The 23574-nt window shown below is 39.2% G+C and overlaps 1 protein-coding gene across 4 annotated transcripts in view; it reads left to right on the top strand.

Annotated features, from left to right (window-relative positions):
- The window catches only part of MALT1 (MALT1 paracaspase), a 1429839-nt gene that overhangs the window by 952165 nt on the left and 454100 nt on the right, over nt 1-23574 (top strand). For all 4 annotated transcript variants that reach the window (XM_069627057.1, XM_069627059.1, XM_069627058.1 and 1 more), the window contains one exon: nt 1221-1398. In XM_069627057.1, the coding sequence (XP_069483158.1) occupies nt 1221-1398 (178 nt within the window). The remainder of the gene's footprint in view (nt 1-1220; nt 1399-23574) is intronic.

Consider the following 23574-nt stretch of genomic DNA (forward strand, 5'->3'; position numbering starts at 1 on the left):
TCCCCAATGGCTGCGTCACCTGGATGTGGGGTCTCCTCTTCAGGGGGGCAGTGACTGTTCCGCTGCTCCCCCCAGCAGTCCTTACTCTCATTCTCTGGGTGTCATGAATAATTTATCCCACATGAGTTGACAATTTAACATCAAATTACTGCCGGTCTTCTTCTGAATGGATTGCCATTAGCCATTAGCCATTAGCAGATGGAGATTGCACACGGGCAAAACGAGCTCTGACGCCCAGATGTGTTCTGTAAAATCGGTGTAATAGATGTCATAATATACTTCCCCTTGTCACGTAGCATGCAGAACAATTTGCATGGGCATTCACGTTTATTTCTCTCAATTTCCACTTAAAGCAGTGAAAAGGAAGGACGCAGTTTAGCCAATGGGGACATATCATGGAGAAGAACTTGTGTGATACATTTGGAATGTATTAAGTCTAGGTTGTAAACAATTGGAAACCATATTTAATAATATTTTTGTTTATAATGAGGTGATATTGCCTGAGGCGATAGGTCGAACATGCCAGTAATGGCCTGCAACCCAAGAAAAGGGCTGGTCAGTTAACGAGGGTTGCAGCGTGGTTACTGGCAGAGTGGCCTGCCAACTGGGGAACAGCGACTTTAGCATCTGTAAACTTGCAGCGTGGATGCAAAAGACTTGCCCATAAAAAATGGAAAAGGTAACTTACCTTGGATCTTATGATGTTGCTTTGGTGAAAGGAAGTCAGTATTCAGTGTAGATTATAGTGCCATAATCAACAATGAAAACGGAAACCCTTTGACCTAAGCACATATTGCAAGATCCAAGGTAAATTAGTTTTTCCATCAATCAAAAAAAGGGTGAGAGTCTGCTGCTGGGTCGCAGGTGGTAAAGGTGTGTGGGTGCTCAGACAAGGGGCACACAGCACTCTAGAAGCATCGTATGCAGGCTTGTGTCTGCAGGCTGGAACAGTTGATAATGACCCCAGATCCTGGATGGGGTTTATTGCCATATTGCTTAATTTATCCTACATTCTGTTTCTCTATTGACTGGATTGTTGCCACTTGATATTATTATCATTCTACCTTTCATGTGCTGTTCAACAGGTATCAAATATTTTCTGCCTCAATTAACATGGTAATTTTCCCATGACTTCCTCTTCAACGCTGCTTAAAGAATTCAGGACCCAACTTGTGGCATATCTATTAATGTTGGCTTTTTCTTAATCTTTGTCATTACAGGCCTTTTGTACTATGCTGGGCATGGCTATGAAAACTATGGCAATAGTTTTATGGTACCTGTTGATGCCCCAAATCCATACAGATCTGCAAATTGCCTCTGCGTGCAAAGCATCCTCAAACTGATGCAGGAGAAAGAAACTGGGCTCAATGTATTTCTGCTAGACATGTGCAGAAAAAGGTATTTCGCATGTTTAAAGCAAGTTCAAAGCGTTTATGAACAATTTCCTGAATGAAGGGGACATACTTGCCAGCAGGCTGGGAGCATAACTCGTTTGCTGAGTGTACAGCAATCTACTTTGGGGATATGCTCGACATAGAAAGACTTCTTGGTCATCTGCTGTGGCCTTGCTCATTAACACTAGTCTGCATAACTGCCAACAAATGACAATAGCGCGCCACAGTGTTGCTGTTTGACACAGAGTGAGTTGTTTGTGTCTCTAGCTAGCCAGCCTAGTCTTCTTCCTTGAACTGCCTGGTTGTTTTTCTGGTGTGGTTAATGAATGGGATCAACTTTGTTCTGTCGTTACTGCGTCAGGGTACCCCATAATGTTTATGTGCACCTCATCCTATCTTCATCATTGGTGGTTCAGTGCCATTTAAGCTCCAGATTCCACCCTGTCCATTTCCAGTTAGTGAACTCAAGGTGGTATCTCTTTTGATAGCCTAAGTTATCTTTCCACATTTTGAGGCTATTGGTTACATTGAGGTGCCAAGTTTTCAGTAAAGCTTCAATATTTGATGTGCCTTGGGCCCTTCCTCCCGTTGACCGTTTGGGTTTTTCAAATATAACCTTGCCTACATTTGTAGTCTGTTTAAACTGGTTAGGGTCAAGATGAGGCTCCTATTGTGGTGGGCAGAGGGGTGATTCACATTAGATTCACACAGCTCAGTCCATATGCAGAATGTAAGCGACTGTGCCAAGTATGTCCCATGCAGGAATATGAGGACTTCTAGTGGGCTGACCACGGGGGCTAGGTATCTTCCCAAGCTAGCGAATGATGGGCCCTGAAGTGGTATGGGGAGGGCCTCTTGGTCATCCACGCTAAGCTCATTCCAGGAATCCGGTACATATACCCCATGCTTAATAACCTTTCAAATACCAGACTTCCTGAAGGAGCACAATCCACATTCTGTGACTCACTGCAGACCATGATAATGGCCTGTATAAAATCCTAGATGTGGACTGCCTCCTTAGTCAATTAGTGAGCCCACCTGAACTCATTAACCATAGCCAATTCCAGTTCCCCACCATCCTTCCATCACAGGTTCAGATCCACACAGAGTCTGGCCCAGGAGGAAAAGATAGAGGGCTATATAAGTCAGGGCACTCTTTCTGACAGCCTGGATGTCTGGAGACAGTTGTAGCAGGTGGTTGGTGCGATTTGGCAACCTTGGAAGGCGATGGTTGCTGCAATGTGGAGAGGAGGTTGGAGACTAGTGTGTGAGAAGGAGGTGACAGGAGGAGATCAGGCAGAGGTGGGTGACTATCAGGTGGAGGTTGCCAAACATTAGGAGAGGTGGCAGAAGAAATTGAGGAGAAGAGTAGTGAATGTCTGGAGGAAGAGGTAGAGGGAGGACAAGCATGTTAGGGAAGGGTAGAACCAATAAGCATAAAATGGTTCAAGGATGCCAGCTGTGCCCAAGGCAGTGGCTAAGGAAAATACCTCAATCTGAAATGGTTGGATCCATAGTGGTAATGAGGACATGGTGGAATGTTTAGGCAAGATATGGACAGAACAGAGAGGGGCTGAGTTGGGTAAAGGTCATGAAACTGAAAGACTTAAGTAATGAGGGTCTACTAAAGCAAACCTGGTGGTGCGAGAATAACTGGCCCCCTCCCCCACTTGGTTGTCTCTGAGGATTGCTTAGAAGATTGGCTTATACCACCAACTGCTGGGAGAAAGCCATCAATGTCTACAGGAGAGATCTGAAGGAGAGAATAACCACATGGAAAAAGGGTGCTGGCACCCTGATATCTAAATAACTAAGACGTTTTATACCTAGCTCAATTCCCTTGTAAGAGGGTATTGAGTACCACCCTCCTCTGATTCTGTTTTTTCCTGTCTCCTAATGACAGAGACATGCATCTGCCAAGATAGCTTTGATTGGAACTTCCCCTGTTTTTGGGGTTGATGTACTATATTGAATACATGTTTGATTAAAGATATACAATATACAAATATGCAGCATCATTGCCTTATGGGGTTTTCTTTTTGGGTGACCAATATGTCTTTCACTACTTGGTATATCTTAGTCTGTGGACTGGAAAGAGGAAAATGGGGTAAATATGAATTACTTACTGGTAATAGTCAGTACCTCTAGTTCTACCCGTTCTCATTGCAGTTCAGCTGCCCAACCCTCTATTATGGGAAAATATTTAGGAACATTGTGTTACCATGTGGTATTATTAGAAGGATCAAAGGAGGGTAACCTCTTTCATACCCTCCCACAAGGAGATGAGTACAATATTAAGTATTCTCTGTGCTTCTTAGTCATTTGGGTACCTGTCCTGGGTAGAGGTCACCCTCATTCTAGTAGTACTAGGAATAATGACTATACCATAACGTAGTTTAATATTGCTGCACAGGTCAGCAGTAGGTTTATACTACAGCTAATGTTCATCCTCATCTCCTTTCTGTTTTTTAAAAATTATATTGCACTCCTGCTAGACCATCTCATCCAGTATGTAACTGCTACTTAAATTCCCAGTCTTCATGTGTGCATGTCATTGCTATGGCATTTATTTTTGTTCATTAGTTGTTTAGTTCATGTAGGTTGTGTTTGTATGGGGAGATTGAATAGGGAAAAGTGTCAGTACATCAGACTATTTCTTTTATAAATGGGTAGTTTCTTTTGATCTTTATACTCGTGAGGTATGGATTTGATATGCCAGGTTGAATGGGTCTTGATCAGTCCTACTATTGTAAATGTGGAGTATTTGTCTGTGGGCCATGTACTGATCAGGTCTAAATTCTTTCGGAATGGTGACAGAGTGGACGCAGTCTGTGCCGTCCATGTTCTTTTTGTGTTGGAGCTGCTGCCGGTAGTCTTTCTGCACTACCCATTACTTTGGAGGAGGAGCGTATAAGAACTGAGGAAGTCCGCGCAGCGGAGTGGTGACAGAGTGGACGCAGTCTGTGCAGTCCGTGAGGCGGGGGCCGGGCGGGAGTCCCTCTTTGGCCTCTCTTCACTCCTGCTTTCTTCAACCTCCAGGTAAAAACCTGTAAAACCTCCACAACTGCTATTTACATCTAATAATCTGACTGTAACAAGCAAGACATTCATCCGTATAGGATTCTTGTGCACGTATGCTGTGATTCCTCTGGCATAGGAAATAATCCCTTCGGTTCACAGCAAACCGTGCCTACTCGTTTCAAAAACTGTCTTGTGAGCTTGGAGGTTCATTGGAAACTTGTGCAGCAACTGCAGGCTTTTGGCCTTGGAGCCGCATGAGTTGACAACAGTTTGCTTTGTGAACTAAGTGTCATAAGCCTTCGTGCTACGTGCCTTGCATGGTGTTTATCATTCCTGCACATGCGGCAAAAGACTGTTGGAACTAGGTTCCTTTGATTCCACCGCGTGATTGATAATTTAACGCACATGATAAATTTGGTGCATTGAAAGTCAAGTCTCTAATTTCCATCTAATCATCCAGTCAAGCATTTGACAAGCATTTGGGGGGCTGTTAAGTGTGTTTGACGCTTAAAGCCAAACTAAAGAAAAGAGATCCATCCATTAACCAACGGCATTAACATCAGAGGTTAGCAGCCACAATGAAGCAGCAGAGTAACCCAAAACAAGATGATCACAAAGCCCCGGAATGGGAAGAGCCCAAAATGATTAACAGCTCCCTTGCTGGTGGCTCAGAAGAATCTCATGCAACCATCAGGAATGATCTGCCACCAGGTGTCGGAGAACAGCAGGTAGCAGCTCAAGTTCATGCAGATTCCACCCACTCAACGCCTGCAAGAATCTTTGGAGCACTACAAGATGAGCCAACCATAGCAGAAAACTGGAAAAGAGGGCTAGAATTTACCATTACAACAACAAAAATACAAAAAAAATTGAGGAGCACTTTGGCGAAAAAAGACCACCGAGTGTAGTTGATTCAACTGGCATCTATGAACATATGCCAAGTCCTAACAAAAGACCCAGAAGAAACAGCGGTTTGGCAAGGATACAGCTAGACCTGGACATAAGTGATCAACTGTTGGAAAAACTGGATCTTTCTGGTCCTGGGAAAATTCAAGAGTTATCAAAAGCCAGCGATGAAGAAAACTTGGCAGAAGTACAAACATCTTTGGACATAAGGGATCAGCAAGTAGAATCGACTCAAGTTGGAGCTCACTCTAATGAAAATACCTTGAGTGCACTCAACTACGTGCTAAATTCCCTAGTTTCTGTCTTTGAATTGTTAAAGGGTGAAGTTCAGTCTCAAACTGGCTCCCTGCTGGAATTGATAAGGGAAGTAACCTCATTAGATGGGGTGGTGGTTAGTTGTCATGTCGTCAATACGGATCTTATGCAGAAACTGCAGGAGCTGAAGCTTGAAACCGTGAAGCAAGGTCTGGATCTTTCAACCATTCAAAATCATTGTCAGCCAAAGACAAATTTGAGGAAGCAGACAGACAAATGCAGTAGGAGTTATTGGCACAATTACAACTTTTAAATAAAAAGAAAACGAACCACATCAAAAGCAATGTGAGGAGGAAGAAACCTCACAGATGGACGACACCCCACTCTCTGAGTCAGTGCTAGAAGAGTTTTGGAGACTGGACAATATGGGGGAAGATTTTCAAGACAGAGAATTAGGAGACAAACATCTATCAACCAGCTCCTCAGGACTTGAGAAAAGTCAAGAGGAAGAGGAAAAAGACACCTGTCCGTAAAATGTCCCTCCAGCTGGAAAAAAAGAAAGAAAGAGGGCAGCGAGGAGGCAAAGAGGATTAAAAGAAAAAGTCACCCAGAAAAAACAGGAAAAAAAATTGAAGAACCAAATGAAAGTTAAAAATAAGAACTCGGTCGCTCATTCCTTTTTAAAGAAAATTGTCAATATACAAACGCTTTCAGTGGAAGAGGACCAGATGATTGTTGAACCAGACATTATGGACAAACCGCATGGAAATATAAAATCTAATAAAAACAAAGAAGAACAAGGAAACGCCATCAAGAAAGTTGCAGATGGGGAGGGCAAGTGGTACCAGAGAGAAAGATGTCGAGGCTGTCACAAAACGAATAAGCAAGTTATGGCCAAAGCAACAGTAACTCTGAAGGATGGCCCTAAAATAGCCCCAATCTTTCTTAAGGCAAGGCAGAAAATTAGCGTAACCTCACATCCAGCCAAGGATAATAAGATTGGAGCAATACAAACAGACCTAAAAATTGCCCCTACGTTTCTAAAGAAGTCACAAACCTCACCACAGGAAAATAACTTACATCAGGCGATAGAAATAAAATTGGGTGAAGGTAAATACAGAAGACCTGGAGAAAATGGAACAGAAGTGATATTATTCAAAAAGGCAACAAAAAAAAATAGCCCAAACCTCCGGCTTTATATCAATGAGAGCAAATTCACTGCACAAGAGTACAAATCCAAAAGAAATCAAAAAAAGACAGCAGTGCAAACAAAGGAAATGAGGAATATGACCACCACTAAAAATGACTCCTCATCAAGCTCTGAACGAGTCATCAAGAGAACAATGCCCCCTCAGAAAACCGCAGCACTGGTTACGAATGCGATTTCTAAGAAATACCAGCTTTAGGCGCAGTACGGTAAAAATAATGCTAAAAATAACATTGTCTTAAATTCTTCATCCCAGGGCTCCCTTGACGAACAAGTTGAAGTTGCAACTGGGTCGATTGTTAATAGAACTGAACCTATCAAGGTCCTATCCGCACAAGAAAATAAAGATCAAAATGAACATCTTACCACTCCATTTTGAACATCATAGCAAACTCTAGAAATGCATAGAAAAGAGATCATGCATGCTGTTGATGCCTACATGACCGCCCAACCAATGCAAAAATATCTCACTCATTGTGAGACTGGGCACAGACTTTACACACAAGACCATCAAGTACAACAAATGGAAAGAGCTTTAAATTCTTCACATGTGGCCTCTAAGGAATCAGATGATACCTCAGGATATTCTTTAACCCAAACGTCATCCACACATACTTCTGCTCAACTGAATCTCCAGACCGATGTAGTGCAAAATCCGCTGCCACCCAGAGAAGAAGCAACAAACTCAATCTCTGAATCTCGGGGCTCAAACATCATTTTGGTATTAGCCCCAGAAATCTATTGTTTAATAGAAACTGCTATTGCAAAATCTACCGACTTCAAAGCTCTGGCAACTTCTTCTACTAGTAATATCAAACTAGATGTACCGCAATCAAAAAGTCTACTACAGTGAATGTAAAACGGCCGTCCCTACACTCACTAGTCTTATAATGCCATCCATCACCTGGTGTTCAGTATGATCTGTACCGTAAATCCATTCTTACAATCTTTTCGGAAATTCCAGAGCTAGAGGACATTAACTCAGTTGACATTCAATTGGTTGAATTTGAAGATGTACAAATACTCTCTTCGGTTAGACATTGGATATACTCCAGAGTAGTTCTCAACACAATATGGCTGGCTAAAAATCAGCTGTATGAAATGGGATTCATAATAGATGTGAATATCTCAATATCTAAAGTCCCTTCAACAATTCTTTTGCCAAATCTTTTGTCATTTGTGCCCAACCAAGAGAGGAACATTACAAATAATGGTGGTCTAAGTTTGAGAGAACCTACTAAAAAATCATGCAACTGTCATTCTACTCATAACATGCATTAACTAGGCCAGTCCAGAAGGCGAACTATAATCTCTCTTATTAGTTGGAATACAAGAGGGTTCCATCATCTTATAAACCATCGAAACCCAAATATAGAGAATGTTGATATAGCAATGTTCCAAGAGACATGGCTCACCACAGTTCCAACTTGGGATAAATATGATGTATACTTAAATCCGGCTCAAAAGTCTAAACATGGCAGACCAACTTCTGGGCTATTATTAGCCGTTAGACAAAATCCGTCATTTAGAACAGAGAATTGGACATCTTCTAATCCATTTCTGCAAATGATAAAACTTCAAGTTGGCAGTACATCATATGCTTTGATAAACTATTGTCTGAAATATTATACAACATGTTTCTAACATTATTCGGACACAAACATTACCCCAGTCATGGAAACATTCCATCATCTTGCCGGTTTATAAAATGGGTAATAGATCTAATCCGGCAAGTTACAGGCCTATTGCCCTCTTGGATGCCCCGGGGAAAATCTTTAATCATATTGTTCTCAGGGATTTGAACAATTGGGCAACCGCCCTAAGGAAAAGAGATCCATTTCAAGCTGGCTTTGTGTCTGGTTTGGGAACTTCCCCAAATATCATCACCCTGAACATGTTAAGATCCCAATTTGCCACCCAGAATCAGCCATTGTATCTTGCATTTGTTGATTTCCGGGTGGCCTTTGACTCTGTTGACCGTGAATTACTTTACAAAAAAATGGTTCATTATGATTGTCCATCTTCCCTAATTACTATAATAAAACAATTACACACCAATACATCTTTGCAAGTCTGATTTACAATGGAAGATTTACTTTCTGAACTGATTTCTACAGGGCGAGGCCTCAAACAGGGCTGTATTTTGACATCTTTTCTATTTAATCTCTTCATCCTCGACCTAGGTGAATCGTTTCAAACATCATAAGTGATGCGCCGAAACTGGGCATCAAACGCATAGCCTGTATGTTATATGCGGATGATCTTATCTTGTTATCTCAGAACCCTAGTGGGCTTCAAAATCTATTGAACACATTATCTAAATATTCACTAGAAAATAATCTCATTATCAACTTAGAAAAGACACAGATTGTTATCTGTCGTAAAAACAGAAATACTTTTCAAAAGAAACATAGGTGGCATTTACAAAATGTGGCACTATTGAATGTCTTAATAGTATAAGTATCTAGGTTTAACAATGTATAACACCTTGTCTGAAACTGCTTATATTACAACATTGAATCTTAAATTGCAAACTCTGAAATCACAGGCGAATATTCTGGTGTTCAAATACGTACATTTTTGTACAAACATATAATGATGTTTTATCAAGCTAAAGTGGGACCCATTACATTGTATGGAGCCGAAACCAAACTTCCAATGAAGCTTAACATCTGGGACCTGTGTGAAGCCCGGTTCTGGAAATCTGTGCTAAAGTTACCAAAATGCACCCCACTCCCTATAATTTGATTTGAATTGGGCTTAGTTTCACTATCTGCACAGCTTTCATGGAAAATGTGTAGTCTATTTCGAAAGTGCCTATTGGGCCTTGCGAACAATAACATCTTAAGCGCAGTTGCGTACTATCTTGTCAATTCAGCGCACATCTTCCCACATAAATGGAGAAGCTATGTACTGGATGCGCTATCCGATACGTGCATATCCATAGAAATTCTGTTAACAAATCCAGATCAAGCAAAATTGAAATTATACTAATATGATTGGATTTGTAATAGAGCCAAATGTTGTACTTACAAAGACTTCAATGAACAACTGTTTGGGCCAGAAAAACTCTGGGTAATGTCGGATAATTTGATAAAGTTTCAATCACCCTACATTAAACAACGGTACTTGCGATTTAGACTCATTCTTCTACTGACAGCAGAAATATTGGTAAGAAGGGGTTCCCTTTCAAAAGAATCAAACCATTGTCGTTTTTGTCTTGACACAAACTGTCAAGAAACACTACAACATCTGGTAGTCATCTGCCCAGCTCTAATATTGACGAGAAAAATCTATTTCAGCAAATTGTTATGTCTGTACACTCCCATGACTGAAGACGAAATATGGTTTAGGATCTTCACTAGTAGAAAACTGGCAACTAGGATCGCAGTAATACAATATCTAGGCACCATCTTGTCAAAGGTCAATGTTGGATCCAAGCAGTAATTGGAATAATAAACCTGATAAACGTTTGCTTGGCACCTGAAATAAACATGTTTTAATCATTATGTGTTTGGCACTTTATGAAGATAACATCTGAAGCAAACCTCATCTTGAAATAAGTATGCTTTGCACCTCATGCAATTATTATGTTTATTTAAATTAATGTGTATATGAAAATTGTAGATGTAATTAATGATGTTTATGTATTTGTATGTGTTTTGTATTTGAAAGGCTGATCTTACCAGGCAACCAATTATTTCCTACTAAAAGTGTGAGATTATATCCAGAGGTCTGCAACCTTTGGCTCTCTAGATGTGTTGGACTACACCACCCATCAGATATTTTCAGCATTGTCAAGGGTGAGTTATCTTGGGAGTTGTGGCCCAAAACATCTGGAGAGCCACAGGTTGCAGACCACTGATGTAGACTGATGGACCCATGGATTCAGTAGTTGGCACCCACTTTTAAAGGTTCTGTTTTCTGGTATCTTATTATGTGGCTTCATTTTTACTGGAGCATTATTGTACTCTACTTACTGTATGGTGGTGTACTCAGTATCCTATATTCCTTTTCTGATAATATTTAAAAAAGTTTAAATTGTAAACTAAAAATATGCTTAATAACATTTTTTTATATCATATTTGTTTATTTGTTAGTTGATGACAGAGCACTTTTATGAGTTATTTATGTATAGTCTGTCCACTTTCTAGAGATTCTCTTTTTCTGGCTATTGCACATTGTTCAATGGTTAGATATGGGATGTTGTTTAGCCACCATTGTATGACCATCTATAGTTGCTGTTTAACTTTTGTTAATGTTAAACCATCTGTCTTGGTTGTGCATTATGCATGCTTCACTTTTTTAAGAGACTAGAAGTGAACGCCATGATGTGCACTCGCACACAGTGGAGTGCTCCATTTGAGGCTAGCTTTGTTCTATTGGTTTCTGTGGAGGCCACGTGCTTTTTTGTTGTGCAGCAAAATGGACACAATCCACAGAAAAGAAGCTTCTCTTAAAGAATGCAAATTTTGCTTGAGCAGCGATTCTATGCCAAGACCGGAGGCAAGCATTATGCTTCAACTTCTTTAATCACTACTCTTCAGCAGTTTCAACTTTTAAATGAAAATAAAGAATTTCTCTCCTTTTTTTTCTTTTGAAAACATTTTTTCAGAGACATTTTCATAGTCCTTTATATTTCCTGTCTCTCCCTCTCTAGCCGCCTCCGGTCTCTGATTCCTCCTCCTTGTTTTCCTGCTCTTCCGCCAGTTAAGTGTGTTTTTCCTTACTGCTGAATATATAAACGCGTCATCTGTGGAGCACTTTCGTTGGTTTCTGATGTCATCTTTGATGTCGTGGGTGTTAGTCTTAGCAGTGCACGGTGGTGGCGCGAGTTATGGTTGCTTAGCTTACTATAACTGGCGAATTTCAAGAGTTTCTTGGTTTTACTTGGAACCACAACATCGCTTTAACAACGTTTTTTAACTGAATTTCATAGGTTTTTAGTAGCGCAAGTTAACCATAACGTCCCTTTAACAACGTTTTTTCACTGAATTTCATAGGTTTTTAGTAGCGCAACTTAACAATAATATCTCTGACTTTATGTACATGTAACATAGAACATACTGAACCCCCTCTACTGAATTTGATGTCCGCGAACTCTTCTAATGTCAGCGGACATATGCGGACAACAGCACCACTACCCAAAAAGTCTGGGGGGTATGTTTAATTGTTATATCATAACATATGAAAATTCTACAAATTCACAAGCCAGCACACATACACATTATATAAGTGTAACCCATATATATATAACACATTAACCATTCATTTAAATACAATATGTTCTAAAATGGAATATACCAAAAGAAGAAAGATAGTCTTCCAACATGATTACCTCACAGAAAACTCCACAACTAAGAGCAACAGCAGATCTACAGACCAGTAAGAACACACCTTACCAGAAGCTAGTAAGTGTACTGCATTTTACTCACATATTTGTAAACTTTCTGTATTAGACACAAAAAAAGTGATATTATGTTTTTTTTCTCACAGAAATGTTTAGTACTCTGGAGTGGCTAGAGGAGCATTTCCCACGTGAGGAAATGTCTGAAGATAGTGAACCTAATTTTTTTTTTTGTGTAGACCATACAAAAATTGAAAATACTAAAGAAAAATAGGTATTGGATAAGACTCTTCAGCACATAGAAGAAGAAATGGACCTACTCATGGCAAATTTTAACAATTTAAAAAACTTTGTGGAGGATCACTTCAAACAAACAACTACATACCATTGTCCCACATGTACCTGTCCCCCTCACCATATCCCAGTAAATTATCCCCAAACCCTCTCCATGAACCAAAACGTTTTGATGAGACTTCCATCCATTCTTCAACTCATATAAATCCTATTGAAACCCCCAATTCTCCTGTTTTTGTTTCAGTTTCCGCCTCACCTTCTCTGTCATAAATTTAACATCCATATAAAATAAAGTAAAATTATTATATTGTGTCCTAATACATTTCTTGTCTTTTTTTAGAAAGCAGTTCAGGTGTCCGCGGACAGCGCGGGTGTCTGGAATGGCCGTTAAGAAATGAAAATGGGAGTGTCCTAAGGACACTATATCTGTCCGTAATGTTCGCATGCAAGTTGAAACTGTTCTAAGAACAGAGCTGGTGTTCGGAATGTCTGCAATCAAACTACCACATGCGATGTCCTGAAATGTTCGCCAATAAACAAAATGAAGGTATCCTGAGGACGCTAGACCTGTCCGCATTGATCGCAGGCGAGTTGAAACTGTTCTAAGAACACAGGCAGTATCCTGAAATGTTCTTAAATAAACTAAATAGGGGTGTCCTAAGGACGGTATACTTGTCCGTATTGTTCGGAGGCCAGCTGAAACTGTCCTAAGAACACACACGGTGTCCTGAAATGTTCGTCAATAAAGAAAATGGGGGTGTCCTGAGGACGCTAGACCTGTCCGTATTGTTCGCAGGCGAGTTGAAACTGTTCTAGGAACACAAGCGGTGTCCTGAAATTTTCGTAAATAACCAAAATGGGTGTGTCCTGAGGACGCTATGCCTGTCGGTATTGTTCAGAGGCAAACTGAAACTGTCCTAAGAAGAAACACTGTGACCAGAAATGTTCGGAAATAAACAAAATGGGGGTGTCCTGAGGACGCTAGATCTGTCTGTATTCTTCGCAGGTGAGTTGAAACTGTTCTAAGAACACAGGCAGTATCCTGAAATATTCATAAATAAACAAAATCGGGGTGTCCTGAGGACGCTAGACCTATTCGTGCTGTTCATAAGCATGTTCAAACTGTTCTCAGAACACATCAAGTGTCCCGGGATGTTTGCAAATAAACAAAATGGGGTGTCCTGAGGATTCTATGCCTGTCCGTATTGTTCGCAAGCGAGTTAAAACTGTTCTATGAACAAACACCTGTCCGTAATTGTTTGTTTCACTTGTGACACACTTTTAATTAGTTTCAGGACACGAACAGTGTCCGTAGAACACCAACGCGCATGCGCAAAACAGTTTCAGTGCATTTGATGTCCTGCGGACACCCGCTCCCTTCGCGAACATGTTCGCAAAGCTATCATGTGACCGCACCCACGCTGAGCGTGTGTTCTGACTGCAAACACTGTTCGTGTCCCTGAACAATTTAAAACTACCTTTTCAAGCAATCCACAATATTTTTCAATAATAACTCGTCATAGCACAAGTCCCACATAGTAATCCTGAGTTTCTACATACTTTTTGGGACTTTTTAAACCTTTTTTTGGGGTTCAATCTGTCCGCGGACAGTGCGCATGTCTGCGAACCGCGCACAAGCATCCCTATTAAAGGCCACACCCTAGAGCTCATTCACATTGTGTTTCTGGCTATCTTACAGAACACAGTGCATTTTCCAGCCAACTTTCCAGATTTTAATCAGAAACCTTATGGCATCCATGGCTGCAGTACTGCCACATGGTGCTACATCTGCCTCAGCACCACCCCGACCCCCTCCACCACCACCCAAGGGCCTGAAGAGGGGAACAGGAGTGAGGATGCAGAGGAGGATGAAGAGGATGACAAGAATGAGGTAGAGGAACTCACTACTACCAGCACTCAGCGTGAGTCTTGGGTGTGGCGATTATTTACCATTCATGGTAATGTTCCTAAGGCGCGTGCGAACCGAGTTACCTGCAAAGAGTGCAAAATGGTACTCCGTCGCGGGAGGCCTCGTTCATACAGCTTTGGGACAACTACCATGAAGCGACACCTAAAGTCATTCCACACTGGGGCCATTTGCAAGGTTGTACCTTGCGAAGAGCGTAGTAGGTTGACTTCCTCTACTTCATCCTCCGTTTCCGATCCTGTCACCACAAGGAACACTCCTGTGGGACAGCGTATTCCTCAAACTGCCTCACAGGCCATACGCAATACTGATGACCCTTACCTTTCGAGGGTCACAGTTCTGTGTATGTACTGCGACGCAGTACTCTGCAGGGGGGAGAGACTTCGAAGTGCTTTTGAGGCTGTGGTCCCAGAGCACGAGAAGATCTGCTCACTACCCAAGTAAAACCCACTCTATATCTTCCTCTCTCCACCCGCCCTTTCTTATCCCTGTGGTTGGTGTCCCCCCCTTACCCTCCTTTTCCCTCCTCTCCTAGTGTGTCGTGTATAAAAAACCAAAAAATATATAAAACAACAAAAATAAAAAAGGCTCTTTTCAGAGCCGCCTTTCACAGTTTAAAAATAGAAGTGAAAATAAATGAAGCAGGGCCCTGTGTATTTTTTACAAGTCAGCGGACAGTCCGCGGACATCTAAAATTTTGGGGTGCTGCCCTATCATAACCATTGCAGTTTTGTCTCAGAGGAAGTGGTGGCTCTGAAAAGAGCTTTTTGATGGTGTTTGTTTGTGTTTGAAAAATGTGAAATGCTCAACACCTACTACAAAATGGATGCTGTAATTCCAAAAAAGGTCGCAATGCATTTTGTACATTTCTCAGAAAAATCTGATTGCCAGCATAAGTAAGATGGACTCCATCGCTGCGAAAAATGTATGTTCTACGAAACATAATATTTTCATTGTGAAAAGAGGACATGCCAAAATCTCTTAGAAAGGCACAAACAGCCTTATTGACATTGTGCCTTGCTTTCTCCATTTGTGGACCAAATGAAGAAGAAGGAAGCCACATTTGTCTCTGCGCAATTCGTGAAAAAATTACTTGAGAATTTGGAAACATGTCCATGACCTTCCCAAGTCCTTCTTTCATTGCAAATTGCAAAGAAATTCCAGACACATGTCCTAAACTGTTCCCTCTACAATGAATTACAATTATGTCTGGATGTTGCTCTGTCTCCAAAGTAGCACAGAGAGGTAGCAAGTCCAACCACTTCATTCCACGTACTCCATGCCAGTGCACTTCCACATGTGGGAATCCAAGATCTACAGCTACTCCACAACCTTCTGCATGCACCTTCAACCAATGTATCAACTAGTCTCCCAAAATCGAAACAATCTGTTTTCTGAAACACACAGCCATAGCTATCTGTTCTTCTCTCAGCAAAAAGAGTATCTGAGAAACTCTCTCCTGGCACAACACACCCACTAAACTTTACTGACCAATCCCTTGGTCTGCTCATTCTCATTTGCACGCCTCGCCACCCCAAAATCCCCGGATGTAACACGCGATGTCCGCGGACTACCACCATGTCCGTGGACATATCGTAACATGGACAGTCCTTTCATTTCACTTTCTGTGCTATTCCCTCATTGGATATAGCTAAGAAGTCACACGACCATCCACCAATCACATCCAAGACCTCTACATCTAACTGCATCATCATAGATCAGCACTTCAAATGTACTGTTAATCTCTCTGAGTACAAGTGTCATATCATTGGAAAGCACCTTCTACAAGAAATACTGTACAAGTCTCCAAGATTTCTACTTGCAGCTGCATTCATATCCATATGCATGAACACAAACTACAGGTATACATATTTTCTGTATAGTACATGTACAATTCTTATTGATTCATATAAACAGATTAACTGACTTTTAGCTTGTATAATCTATAAAATTAATTTACTGTCATTTTTCCATCTCCTATAATCAACTGTCACTTCCAAACCTATCTGCTATTTAATTTCTTTTTAAACACACATTTGCAAAACATGTTGAACTAACATATTTAAAGTACAATATAAAGAGTTAACATACTCTAACAAAATTGCATGCACAAAGTATGTTCAAATATCAAACAACAATACTTGTACAAAAACATGAAAATGTATTTATTTATTTATATTTATATAGATTGCAAGCAGCCCATGGGCATTGAGGAGCTGTTACTTGCAAGAGCTTAGTTACAGGAATAGTGGCATTCAGTGGTACATTATGAATTCCACAAGGCATAGAACTGATATTTTGGTTGGTACAGTTAGTCATTACAATACAGCTTATGCATTAAGAACATATGATATGTATTCAACTGGTGCGACGCATCTTATGTGAATAAGATCGTTTTCATGGTTTTGCAGAAGGCGCTGAGGGTCAATGTCAATTAAAATCAATGTCTAAATTAAAAACAGTGCTATATACAAACAAAATTACTAATTTGTTTCCTTTACAATTGCAGTGAAGACCATTCTCCTGAAAAGAAGCAGCCGAATTTGAAGTACAAAGAACAACTAAGAAGAAAACTGCTCATTGAATACCACCATAATATTTGTACTATTACTCAAACACACTGTAAGGTTAATTCATGCTATTTCTGCCCCTAAAAATAGAGATTGTTCACCATTCTGTCCTCAAATCCCCATTTCTTAAACAGAGATTTACAAGCAGAATGGCGCACAAATTCCTATTTTTTTGGCACACAAATGACCCAACTCAGCCCCTAGAATTTTGATATTATAGAACAAACAACTGTTTTAATTGTATATCATTAGATTTACTATTTGTACTTCTCCACACCACTAGCTTACTTTCTACTGTCATCTGAACCTCAGTTTAGTAGCACATAAATTCAAGAATACACATCCCAACGAGTTGTAGTTGCCCAATGCATAATCACACACCATCACATACATCTTTATCATCTTACTCGGACACTCATGCACACAGCACACATACATTTCAGAACACCCCAACCCATACCTTCTTTTTTTCAACAGACCCTAAAGAATGCCTACAAAAAATCAAGTCCGTAGAAAGCAACGCAGAAGCAGAGCAAATGAAAATAGAAGTGTCCAAAATAAGCATCCATCTCTAGCAGAATTTGTAAAAAAAAGTTCAAACAAAACAGCTAATACAGTCATTTAGCGAAACAAAACAAGCTTCAAGTACAGAAATATTGCCTCCTCTATCAAAATGTAAAACGAACCAGAAAACAATTAACAAAAATTCAGCTACCACTACAGATAAAACTGCTCCTATAAATCTTGATATAGTGCAAAGTAAGTATACCAAAAAATGTATTTTAGCAAAAATGTTCTGTCACAGAGTCCTTCAAAATCTTATAGAAACAGGAGAGAATCAGGCACAACCCTTAAAGCCTATCGTAGGAAATTAATCTTAGAAGCGTTGATAGACAGTGCAATCCTTCTCAAAAGAAAATTATTTATTTTAGTCTTAAACAAAATGAAACCACTAACAAAACTAATGACTAAATTACAAAAAAGACTTCTCAATAAACGAAATGTCAACAGAAATAACTTAAGTATCTGTGGAGGTGAGCGGAGTCACACTACAAGCACAGAACCATATTTTAATGAAGAAGCATACAAACAAAAGCAAACAAATACAATTGCCATACATAGCAGTGGATGCGGTTATGAAAAAGTTAATAATACCATAATGGAACAAGAAATACTGCTTACAAAAATATCCCCAGAAAACTTAGAATTACCTCTCCATTCAACAGAATCAGAATGTGTAGTATACAAATGGCCATGCACGTCAATGTGTAACATTCCCAAAAAATCTTTCAAGTCTTTACGCCAATTCCTCAATCAATATGTGAAAGGCAAAGACAAAATCAAAATTAAACTATTGCAAAATATGGATACCTGTCCAGTGCGCAAGTACACAGGACCACAAGGACATTCATTGGCCTGCATTTCAGGACCTACTTGCAAAACCACCTTCCATTATATCAAAATGATATTAACACATCATTCAACTATAAGAAATCTAGTCTATAAACTGTATTATGCTAAAAGTCCTGCTTTAGCACTAGCCAATTTAAAAAACATTCTTCTACATGGTAGAGCAAAAGACCTACTTGAAGAAATTGACTATATCCAGAAAAAATATTTTGGAAGTGAAAGCCACTTACAGAATGAAATAGCTTTAAAGCAAATTAGCTACAATTCTATGCATGCCAACCTTCTACTACACACATACAAAAAGAAATACTGAAATTTAAAAGTACATCTGCTGAAGTACCAAACCATGTGTGTGTATGTTGCCGTAGGACTTTTTATAAAAGTAACACAAAAACTGTAGACCTAACATACAAAATAGAAGACAATGAAGATTCTAAATGGTTTGAATTAGCTCTCTACCTTATAGCAGAAAACAAATACGAAATAACTGACCCCTTAATACTTTGCAGTTACTGCACTACAAAACTTGACAACATCCAAACTCCTTCACATGCTATCACAAATAATCTGGCATTATTTCCACTTCAAAAACCCCTACAACAACTCAATTTATATGAGAGCATCATAATTCAAACAGTGCACCCCTTTCAAGCTATAATACGCCTTCAATCAAAAACAGCAAAATTACCTCCCTCTGAATAAGTGAAAGGTATTTGTGGAAAAGTAGTGTATTTACCATTAGATCTAAAACAAAATGTGCACACTCTAGGAGTGCAACGTCCCGTGGTGCAATCTTTAATTATCTTAGTAAATGGTGTACCTACAAAAGACAAAAACATTTGGCAACAAGTGGTAGATTTACATAAAGTTAGACAAGCCTTGCAATATCTAAAAAACACTAATGAATACTACAAAGAAATTAATATTGAAGAACACTTGAAGGATACCACTGAAATAATTCAAGGGACACAAGAAGCTGGTCAATTTGAGCTCCTAGATCCTGCTACAATATCCAATACTTTAGACCATTATACAATTCATCCATTGCACTCTAATGACACCGTAGAAGATGCACTAGAAACATACCAAATGCGTCAAACAAAAGGATCATCAATCAGCATATGGGAAAAAAGTATAGAAGCACGTGCTTTTCCTCTACTCTTTCCTACTGGCAAAGGAGGAAGGTACGATGATAGACCTATTCAAATAACAGCATCAGAATACCGCTCGTTACGGATGTATTCTAAAGATCCCAGATTTAGACAAAATGTGGAATACATATTCCACCTACTCTTTGAAAGTGAATTAGCAACTTTATGTTATGGAGTTTCACACACATTAAAATCGGGATCCCACTTTCAAAATATGTCAGCTACACAATTATTACAAAAAGTGCAACAAAAAGATGAGGTTTTACAATCAAATATTACAAATCTATTAGCAAACATGCGTGGTACAAAAGAGTACTGGTTTCGATGTCATGGAGATGTACGTTGTATGATAAGAAACCTTGGCCCACCCACTTGGTTTGTTACATTTTCGTTGTGCAGAATATGCATGGGAAGATTTACATGATTTCCTATGCATATCAAACAAAAACAAAACAAACCTAGATATACTAACACCTGGAGAACATTGTTCTCTAGATCCTGTTAATGTTTCAAGATATTTTCACCATCGCTTCATTGCTATGCTACACTTTATTTGTAATAAAACTGCTCCTCCCCTCGGAGAAGTGCAACACTTCTTTTGGAGAAAAGAATACCAAGCCAGAGGAGCACCACATATCCACATGCTTTTTATGGATTAAAGATGCTCCTAAATTTGGTCAAGACAATGACGCCACTGTGTTACAGTTTATTGAAAAATATGTCACTTGTGAAATTCCATCAGAAGCAACAAATAGTGATCTTCATGCACAAATTTTACAATTTCAAAGACACAAATGTGGAAAATATTTTCGTCGCAAATATAAAAACAAAGGGAAATACTACACCAAATGCCGCTTTGGTTTTCCTAGACTGGTTACAAAAACAGGTCAAGTGAACAACTTCATGTCTTCAGTTAGACATAGTGTTAAAGGTAAATCACCTAAAAATACATATTACATAAAAAGAACAGAATAATAAAAATATATCAATGATTACAATGCAATCATTGCCCACTTATGGAATGCAAACATAGATGTGCAGTACATTGCAGACAATTCCATTGCAGTTGCACAATATGTTACAGCATACTTAACCAAAGCAGAAAAAACAGAGCTCCAAGACCTCTGGAATGACCTGTCATCAGACAAAACACTGTCTCAGAAATTATACAGCTTGGGCATAAAAATGCTCTCCCATAGAGAATGTGGCACTTATGAAGCAGCAGATCGTTTAACTGGTGCTGCTTCTTATGGAAAATCTGAAAATATGGTATGGCTAAGTCTTGGTCCTGCTAAATCTAGAAAAAGAGTTCTAAAATCATACGAAGATATAGAAACAATAGCCAAACACGATCCCAACAGCCAATACATTTTAAAAAACAATTTACTGGATACATACCACCCAAACAGAAGTACCACTTTAGAAACCATGTGTCTATACCACATAGCCCAAAACTTCACGTACAAAAATAATATAAAACCAGATGAAAAAAAGGTAAATACAGAGTGAAAAATTGTGAAGGCAGCTTAGTAAAACTCACCAAACCAAATTTAATTAATCGTATCAAATTGTCATTAAAGACTCCTCAACATAAAGAACTATATTACATGTCCCTGCTACTCTTTAAACCATGGAGAAAAGAAGAAGAAATACTAGATAACTATGACTCCTATCAGAACGCTTTCAAAACAAATGAAAGCACTATAACTGATGTAAACTTTACACAGTACAAAACAATGTTGCACAATGAACAGCAACACGAAGAAGAACTCCAGGCCCAACTAGATAAGGACACTCCTGACAGTAGTCAACCTTCTGTAACAGGAAGCCAAGAACCACTGGGAGAGCCACTAATAACAAATGAGGCAGAATTAGCTATGACAGAAGTAGAAAACACCATGTGTCAGTATGAAGATAAAGAAGACTTAACTATACTACAATCAAAACTAAACAATGAGCAACGTAGCATTTTTGAAGTAACAAAAGAAATTGCACATGGTGTACAACATGAAAACAAAGAATGCACCTGCCAAAAGTACAAACCTATACTACTGTACATCAGTGGTGAAGCTGGTTCTGGCAAAACATTCTTAATCAAAATCATCAGTAAATTCTTTCAACAATTGACAAACAACAAACTGTCAGCTTTTGTCACTGCCCCCACAGGTTTAGCTGCCTACAACATAGGCGGTGTCACTTTACACCGATTACTAATCCTGCCAGTAGAACAGCAAAACAAATTAGACTATTACAAACTTTATACAGAAGCTGCAATGACAGAGTATTAAAACAAATGGAAATGCTACTAATAGATGAAGTGAGCATGGTCTCCAACCTAATGTTGGCCTTGATTCACCTCAGATTACAAGAAGTACTCAAAACAAACTACGAAGAGCTCTTTGGAGCAAAACACATTCTTTTCGGAGATCTTCTTCAATTGACACCAGTGAAAGGTGAGCCTATTTTTAAAACCTTAGGACACAAACTCTGCCGTAAAACTATTGGCAGCATTGGAAATGTCAACCTTTGGCAACATTTCCAATACAGAGAATTAACAGAAAACATGCAGCAATCTGCAGATCTCACTTATGCCAACATCTTAAAAAGTATTAGAGTTGGTATGTTATCTCAAGAAGCACAAGCAATATTGAAAACCTGGCACATTCATGCACTTTATGGCGATAATGCAGGTGCTACGGATGTTATGGAACATTTAGCCCACAAAAATGTCAATTGTATGGCCTTAATGCCAACTCTTGCAAGCTGTTTCAAATTAAATGAAACAATGTTAAAAAAAGAAATGCAACTAATAATTGAAATTAGCGCCACAGACAAACTAGACATACATGGTATGACACTACCCATGTGTGAACAAGCCACAACGAGACTAAATAGTTTAGAAAATTCAATCTCCAACACAGCTAGATTGGAAAAAAAGATTAAAATTATCCTTAAATTGCAGAGTAATGCTTAAACGTAACCTTGACGTGGATCAAGGACTAGTTAATGGAGCACTGGGTACAGTTGTTGGCTTTCAAACATACCCACGTGACAACAACATTCAGTTTGTCAATATTCTCTTTGACAAACTTTCAGAAGTGAAAAGGATAGGACGCTCAACAGCTCGATTCCTTCTCTTCAAAGACATGTATGTACACGTAGAACAATTTTCTCTAACTCTTGCATACGCAGTCACCATTCATAAATCACAAGGTCTTACCCTAGACAAAGCATTGATAGACATTGGTAACACAGTCTTTAAAGAAGGCATGAGCTACGTAGCACTATCACGCTTACGTACACTTGACGGTCTATTTCTAATCAACTTTGATGCAAGTAAATTAAACGCTGATACTCCTTGCATTTCAGAATACAATGGACTTCGTTCACTATACACCCCCATCTAAAAACATATCCTATTCCACAAAAAGTAAAATGTTCTAAAAGAAAACTAAATCAAACAGAAATGCAACAGGATGTCACTGTAAATCCTCCAAAGAGATTAAAAGAAACTAATACTTCATCAAGTACCACAATCAAAAAAGAACCTATTAGGGAAAGTAAACCAGGTACTTCTTCAAAGAAGGAAGACAAACTCCAAAAAACGCACTCAGATACAGAACTACCTGGTCCATTTAAACTTTCAAATGTAATTGGTGTAAGTTGCTACGCAAATGTAGCAATGAATATTCTATTTCAATTACCACCAATAGTTGACAACATTTACTAACACAGTACAGACCAATTGTGTTTGCAAATGTTAGTACTTCATAGAAACGCAACAGCCAATCCTGACAACACGTATAGTGTTTATGGAATAAGACAATTGGACGACTGTGCTGGAATGGTGAAATTCACTATAAACTCACAGGAAGATCCACAAGAATTTCTAATGTTCTTACTACAAGTACTGGAAAACAAAAACATACCTATAAATGAAATCTTCCAGATTTCATACGTGTGGAAACATACATGCACTCTGTGCAACAATGTGACACAAGAACAAATCCCCAATGAGCGCTTTGTGTATGTATTAATAACTAATTGTGAATCCGTTCCATTTCAGCAACTTGTACAAAATTCAAACCATGG

The sequence above is a fragment of the Ambystoma mexicanum genome, chromosome 6p (genome assembly GCF_040938575.1).
Source record: "Ambystoma mexicanum isolate Mex_15411 chromosome 6p, UKY_AmexF1_1, whole genome shotgun sequence".
Lineage (NCBI taxonomy): Eukaryota > Metazoa > Chordata > Amphibia > Caudata > Ambystomatidae > Ambystoma > Ambystoma mexicanum.